Consider the following 7,776-nt stretch of genomic DNA (forward strand, 5'->3'; position numbering starts at 1 on the left):
CTGCATTTGCGGTTCCTCGTTAAAAAAATCTTATTGTGTCATTTACTTTTATTTTCCGCATTATGATTGTTTTATTATAATTAAAGTAAATTACACAAACATTAATTCCTATTTACTTGATAAGTAACCCTATTGTGTTTGGTTAAGTCCGAACCCTTTTATCAAGTAAACATACTTCGTTGTTGTATTGTATCGATCTCGTATCCATAGTGTGAACCGATTAGTTGTATTTTATCGACTCAGTCCATAGATAATCACTTTTGGAGAAAGAACTTATAGGTAGGAAAAGTTTTAGCTTGAGGTATATTTGGGTACCCTCGCCTTTTCAGTTTTACTTCAACAAGGAAAACCAATTGGCTACGTTAGCAAACCACTAGGCTCAAGAGCCAAAGAACTATCTACTATGAGAAATAATTCCTAGCCGTTGCTATGGCTATGCATAGGTGAAGGAATTGTTTACAAGGCAACATGTTCATCATGAAAGCTGATCATCAAAGTATTCAATACTTTCTTGAACATAAAATAACTATTGACTTACAACAAAAATGGCTTGTGAAACTTTTATTGATTATGATATCCAATACAAAAAAGGTACTACAAATGTGATGGCTGATGATCTTTCTAGAAGACCTCCAGATTCAACCGTTTGCAATTCTATGTCACTCTCTACACCAACAGGGGTACATGATGTTCTAAACAGCTATGCTAAGATCCAAAAGCAGATCAACTAATCTCCCAACTACTTCTTAATGCTCCATATGTTCCTTATTTTACTTACAAGGAGGACATATTGAGATACAAAAAAAGATTTTACATCAGTATTTGTGGTAATATCAGAAACAAACTCTTAGAATCATTACATGCTTTTGTTGTTGGAGGCCACTCTGGCATACAAGCAACTTACGTGATAGCTAAAAGTCACTTTTATTGGCAAGGAATGAAGAAAAACATCTTGTTGTTTGTATTTCACTGTGAAATTTGTCAGAGAAAAAAGAGTGATCTAACTAATGTTCCTGGTCTGCTACAACCGTTACCTATCCCTGATCATGCTTGGAAACACATTACTATGGACTTCATTGATGGTTTTCCTGTCAGCAACATAAAGAGTGTTACTCTGGTCATTGTGGATAGGCTTACCAAGTATGCTCACTTCATTGCTCAACAACATCCATCTACAACTGCATTTGTAGCTCAAGCATTCCTCAATCAGGTATTCAAACTTCATGGACTACCTTCTTCTATTGTGTCTGACGGAGACAAGGTCTTTAGAAGTAACTTTTGGCAAGATTTTTTCAAAGCTTTAGGTACTAGCTTGAACTTGAGTACATCTTACCATCCTCAAAAAGATGACCAAACTGAAAGAGTGAATACATATTTAGAGAATTACTCGAGGTGTATCATTAGCCACAATCCAATCAGTCGGAGTCAATGGCTAGCCTTGCTGAATGGTGGTAAAATACCATCTATCATAGAGGATTGAAGATGTCTCCTTTCCAAGCATTATAGGGGTATTTACCTCCTCACATGTCGTTTCCTTCTACTGCCACAACATTTGTGGATGTCGTGGAAACTTACTTGAAGGAGAGAGACGCTATACTTGATATACTCAAAGAGTCACTAAGCTCAAGAAAGAATGAAACTATATGCTGATAATTCAAGAGTTGAGAGGTCCTTTGAAGTGGGAGAGTTAGTCTATATGAAGATGCAACCCTACAGACAGGTCTCTGTCTCATTGGTAAGGTATTTCAAGCTCTCATCTAAGTTTTATGGTCCATTTCCAGTTATACAGAAGGTGGGCAAAGTGATTTACAAGTTAGAGTTACCCTTTCATTCTCGTACCCATCCTGTGTTCCATGTCTCTCAACTGAAGAAGCACATTTATGTGAAACATATGCCTCTTCTATGTTACCTGTTGTTTATCTCATTGGAGATATCATCATGATACCAGATAAGGTGTTGAACACAAGAACTGTCCTTTTAGCTAACCAACGGGTCAGACATGTGCTGATTCAATAGACAAATTCTTCAGCAGCAAGTGCTACGTGTGAGGCAGACTCAAATATCAAAGCTCACTTTCCTTGAAGACAAGGGTAATTTTCAGAGGGAGGTAATGTTGCATTCTCTCTAATAGGGGCTACCAATTATGCTTCCTGTAGATAAAGTCGCAGAGTGCCTCATCATCCAGTTAGGTTGTTATTTAGAAAGTAGCGCGTCCGTTCGATTTCAGTCAGGTGTCAGTCATCCTCATTAGGGTTTAATTATTGAGTATAAATATGTAAGAGAAGTTTTCTTGTTGTCACCATTTCTATCATCCAGGTTGTCTAATTGATGATTTTGTTAATGGGAGAGCAAAAAGTGATCCGAGGAGAGCAAAAATCGTTGTCAATTTCCTAACCAAAACCTATTCGATACATTTTTATAACTCGGACCGAACTACCCTTCTTAATACACCTATCATTAATCAAAGTTTATGTTGTTTAGTCATTTCATTATCTCAATAAAAAATTGAGAGACGAAAAGAAATATAAAGCTCTTTATTTTCATCAATAATCATCTGTCAAACATGAGTTGATTATGAGAAATTAGGGATTTGATTTGTATCCAATATGTATTTGGAGTTAGGGTTTCTGTATTTTTTATGGAGTTCACGGTGGTGGTGGAGTGATTTGATTGTTTGACTAGTGGGTGTATTTAGCAGGGGTGCTTTGATCCGAGTTAGAAAATTATATTGGATAGATTCTGGTTAACGAATTGAATACGATTTTTGCTCTTCTCGGATCACTTTTTGCTCTCCCTCTAACAAAAATCTAATTGATTATAGTAATACAACAAAATGTTGCAAAATGGGTTTCGTACGGTCCAGTGCATAGTTAGCACGTGTCTATAACTAGTTTGATAAGAGTGAGAAGAAGAAAGCCCATAACCAATCCCGTTCCAGATCTATCTTCTACAAAAATCTCTCTCATCCGTCTCTCTTTATGCGTTTCAGTCCGGCGCCTTTTCCTTGTTGCTGTAAGTGTTGCTTCTGTAATCTCTTCTTCACAGAGGTAATTTTATCCATACTTTTTCTCTCTATGTATATTTTTCAATTCGTTATCCCATTATTCTGTTAAAATCAAAGAAATAGGAAAAACTAGGGTTTTGAAGTTCATATTTCTTTTTGGGAAGAAGAAGCCCTAAATTAGAACTTGATAGGTCAAACTACTATAAACTCATGTTACTGAAATATACTTCGTACATTAGATTTTTATGATTGAAGTTATTCGCAGTAGCTTAGTTAGTAATGCGAAAAATTTTATGTTGTTACAGGCCTTTTAGGTGGTTCTACAAGGAAAATCACTGTTTTAGGTTGCCAAATGTTCTAAGGTTTACCTCAAATTCATATCTCAAATGATCTTTGCTCACAATTGCAGTTAGATTTCGTTGAATGGTAGTCATTGTCACTCTATGAGGTTATGTATAAGGTGTGACAAAAACAATTGCATCTCTGCTTTGCACTAGTAAACAAGTTGTTTAATAAGTCACCAGTTCCTGGAATCTGAACGTATATGACTTGATTTGGAAGACTTTACTCGTAACCGATTATTTGCTGTATTTTTCTTTTTATTTATGGTTAATTTGATATAACTTGGTGAATCCTTACTGTTTCCTAAACTCACGAGCCTTGATACATCAGTTATTTTTCTTAATTTTTTGAATTTGTCAGTGTGGGATCACATTTTTGGCGACGTTAATTCAATATAAACTATTGGCTCTATCATATTGTATGAGAGTTCCAAATCTGTTATGCATGCTTTCTGATAGGATCGGGCGCACGATGCATGTATTAGATAAGAGAGTTATATTAAAAAAACAGTTATTGGTCCATGCTTGTTAGGATTTGTAACCTAGACACAACTGTGTGCATAAAAACTCAACCAGAAAAGGACCCTGCTGATCTATTTGCTACGCTATAAGACTACTTGGAATTGACCGAGTGGGTTTTTTTCTAGTGGATTATTCTCACTGAAAAATTGATAAGTTCAAACTTGCACCCTAAGCTCATTTCTATTCTGAACAAATTAAAAGGGTTGTTTAAGTCACAAGCAAATTGGATTGGCCAAGTAGATGTGTATAACATAACCTCTGAAAAACTGATGCAAGTCAATTCTAATTCCCCACAAATCTTGAAAGACATTAACCTAGATGAACCTTAAAGGCTAGATGCATGGTGATATCACACCTACAGACACCTGGATGTAACTATTTTAGGGTTTCATGGTTACATGATTAATTAATTAGGGGCTGCTTGGATGGTTAGGGTTCATCCATAGACACATGTAGCCGGATTTTTAACGTCGTCAATACTTGATTCCTACCTAGTTCTCTGATGTGGTATGTGCATAACTTTGATACGGAAAGTACTACTCGTATTACATAGGCTAAGTCTGTATCAGTCAGCTGACCTTGGGGTAATGCCTTTTAAGTTTTAACTCTAGATCCTTACCTGAGTGCTTTAATTGTTGACCTCTTAGACTGCATTTGTAAGGATGGAGAGGTATAAACTAAAGATACAGAATTTACCGCTGAGACTGGGATAACGTACGATCTTATCATGTTGATACCTTGAAGTTTGGAGTTAGGTTCCTTTTTCATAATCCATATTCATCTATATGTTGTTTTATTGTAGAATGACACCGATAATCGAGAAAGACTGGATGGACGAAACTGATATATTCAGTAAAGTGTATCGAGATGGGGTTAAATACTTTATACAGTTTGCAGCAACATACGGTTATTCAAACAAAAAGTGTGCTTGCCCATGTGCTCGTTGCCAAAATAAGAAAAATCTCAAGATTGCCGTAGTTAGACAACATTTGCTTGAGAAGGGTATCGACAAGTCTTATCGTATATGGGCTCACCATGGTGAGAAGTCCACCAGTGATAGTAGTGATTATTCAGGGAAAGATCCATTGCAAGAAGAAAATCACCATGAACAAAACACAGAGGATGCAGTTCCTGGCATGGAGAGCTTCATCGATGCTGCAAATGAAGTGCGTGAAGGGGGGCCAGATGGTGATGTTCATATACATGATGCCAATCTGACGCAAACGACTTACAAAGAACCGTTTGAAGTGTGTGAAGGGGGGGCAGATGGTGATATTCATATAGATGATACCAATCAGACGCGAACGACTTACGAAGAACCGTTTGTTCCGGATAGGTATAAGCAATTAGCTAGCGAGGAACTTCTACCCTGCAAAATAATCATTTTGGAGATCTTTTATTTGATTCTTTTAGTTTATGATGAAGCTGCTATTTGCCTTGTCATTTTTATCATACAGATTGGAAACAGTTCAAAATAGTAATGTTCCGTCAGAGATCCCACCCTCTCTAAAATTGCAGACTAATACAAGTATTAGTAGGCCAAAATGTTTCATCACTGTTGATGTTGCTGGAAGACCCGTGGGGGAACATGCAGAGAAGCTTTCCACTCGTATAGGAGAGCTTGTTCGACATCATTGTCCAATAAGTTATACCGATTGGAGGCTCGTCCCAGAAACATTCAAGGATGATGTGTGGAATGCCTTGCTGGTAAGTATCTTTTCCTTTGGATGAACCTTTTTTCGTTTTTGAATAAAAGTAACAAAGCATTTTCTTTATAAAAGTACTTCACGAAAATTATTGTCTTTTAAGTTTTAACAACTAAACCCCTTTTTTGTGTTAGAGGGAATATGAGTTCAACGCTCCTTCCCAGTTTGTCCGCCCCTACCTCGAGAAAAGCTTCCCGGCTTTTTACAGAAGATACAAATATGACTTACGTAAACAGTACATAAAAGACGCTACTAACCAGGAAGAGGTAGTAGCAAAGTGTCCAATTGGTTGTAAGCTTGATGTTTGGAAAGCTTTTGTCGCAAATGAATTTGAAGAAGTTGCTAAGGAGAAACGTGCGAAGAATGTGGAGAGCAAAAAGAAAAGCACAATTCGCCATACTCTTGGGCGGCGTTCCTATGTGAACAAATGTTATATCCTTGTATGTGCTTAATACCACATTTTTGATTTGACATTAAGAACCCATATGTGTGATGTTATCTTCTAACCAATAAAAATAAATGCATGCACAGGAAAAAGAGGAAGGGATAGTTCTTGATGGGCGTCCAGATGTTTGGATGAAGGGCCATGAAAAGAGTGATGGAACTGTCCATCCTTCCGCTGTTGAAAAATATGTGAGTGTTAAAGAACTAAATGACCATTGGACTCTTAGTTTATTCTTTCAGCTAATGTTACAAATGCATCTATTGTAGGAACAACTTAAGGCAGCTAATGAGAAGAGGAAACGCTTGGATGAAGGAGGATCTGGCAAGCAGCTGAATTTTGATTCAGATGCAGTAGCCGAGGTCTTTGGGCCAGACGGCAGCAATTCACATTTGCGTGCTTATTCCTCCTGTGTGTCTAAAAAGCGTGCTCTACAAGCATGCCTAGCAACCTCTCTCATGGAAAGTGAAGTTAGCAAAGTTGATGCTCCAATCGCGGCCATGGTTGCCAATCTTTCAAGTCGTGTAGAAGGATTGTTTAAGGTGAACCTGCATTTCCATTGTTTACTTCTTACATAACCTCTGATGAGCTTAGATTAAATATTCCTCTTATTACGGCAGATTGTAGCTGAAATATTAAGCCGTCCACCAACTGCCCAAGAAACTACTCCAACCTTTGATGCAGAGGTGTCTGCTGAAGAAACTCTTCCAACCTTTGATGCAGAGGTGGCTGCCGAAGAAACTACTCCAACCTTTGATGCAGAGGTGCGTGACAATGTTAATTATTGTTATAGAGGTATTGGAAAACAAAATGTCAATCTATTGAATAGGGAAGGCAAGATAGTCGCAACTGGGTACACAGTGGTTGGGAAGGAAGGTGAAATGTGCCATGGGAGAAAGGTTCAACCGGGTGAGAAAATGGTAAGAATTGAGACTGTTGTAGATGTGTTTGCTCCAGTACCAGATCCTCCTCAAGGAGGTTATCACTACACTTTACAAGGTTTTGTTGATGGTGGATGTGTGATATGGTTTGAGTCACGGTTGCGGCCTAGATAAGTTGAATGTATTTGGTTTTATACAATTTATTGTTGCTAAGTTTAGTCGCCATACTTTGGAAATATGGAGCTTGTTAGAGAGTATGTAATTAGATATATTCCATGTTCAGTTGTAGTTTCATCTTTAGCTAACAGCTATACACTGCGTTCGTGTTTGAAATTCCCAGGATCTACTTGTTCTAAATCAGTCTCTTCAACAAGCTTATGTAGACATTTCCGTAATGACATGAATCCGTAATTCTGGTTATTTTGTCCTGTTTTGATTTTAATTTTTATTGATGATATTAATGTAATTTAAATATCTTTTTTATCTCTCGAAATAAAGGATTAATAGAGATACTAGTTGCTCGGTGTAAAAAATCTGAGTAGCATTGTTTGTATTACAATCAAGCAGAGTAATAGGAAGCAGTTTTGGCATCCAAGCTAAAGTGTAATTATCTAAATTAACAAAATAAATTATCATTTTCTTCTATACTTTTTTCTCGAAAAAGAGGTATAAACCTCACTCATATATTAAGGGTTCTCATAACTCTGGTGAGGTAGAGATTAGTGTTTATTACAGTACTCCTAGCAAACTGAAAGTTTAGATTTTCATCATGTCAATGCTTGTTAACAGCATTCTGGTTTCAAAAAGATGAAATGTGGGCTGTCTCTGTAATGACATATCTATTTCTTAGAACAAAACCAGTTGCTTTAAAACTAAACGA

At 37.0% G+C, this 7,776-nt stretch overlaps 1 protein-coding gene across 1 annotated transcript; it reads left to right on the forward strand.

The window, feature by feature from the left end:
* Positions 1–2,929: 2,929 nt before the first annotated feature.
* Positions 2,930–7,324, forward strand: LOC113290087. The gene is made up of 8 exons (XM_026539614.1): positions 2,930–3,047; positions 3,310–3,366; positions 4,670–5,203; positions 5,325–5,574; positions 5,708–6,013; positions 6,105–6,206; positions 6,285–6,557; positions 6,636–7,324. The coding sequence occupies exons 3-8, from the start codon at positions 4,671–4,673 to the stop codon at positions 7,068–7,070; spliced, it is 1,899 nt and encodes a 632-aa protein (XP_026395399.1). The 5' UTR covers positions 2,930–3,047; positions 3,310–3,366; position 4,670; the 3' UTR covers positions 7,071–7,324.
* The last annotated feature ends 452 nt before the right edge of the window (positions 7,325–7,776 follow it).

This window comes from Papaver somniferum, chromosome 6, assembly GCF_003573695.1.
Source record: "Papaver somniferum cultivar HN1 chromosome 6, ASM357369v1, whole genome shotgun sequence".
NCBI lineage: Eukaryota > Viridiplantae > Streptophyta > Magnoliopsida > Ranunculales > Papaveraceae > Papaver > Papaver somniferum.

Coding starts and splice junctions, on each gene's coding strand:
- LOC113290087 (XM_026539614.1), top strand. CDS start 4,671: ATGACACCGATAATCGAGAAAGACTGGATGGACGAAACTGATATATTC. Junction 5,575..5,707: donor ATGTGTGGAATGCCTTGCTG/GTAAGTATCTTT, acceptor TTTTTGTGTTAG/AGGGAATATGAGTTCAACGC. Junction 6,014..6,104: donor TGAACAAATGTTATATCCTT/GTATGTGCTTAA, acceptor ATGCATGCACAG/GAAAAAGAGGAAGGGATAGT.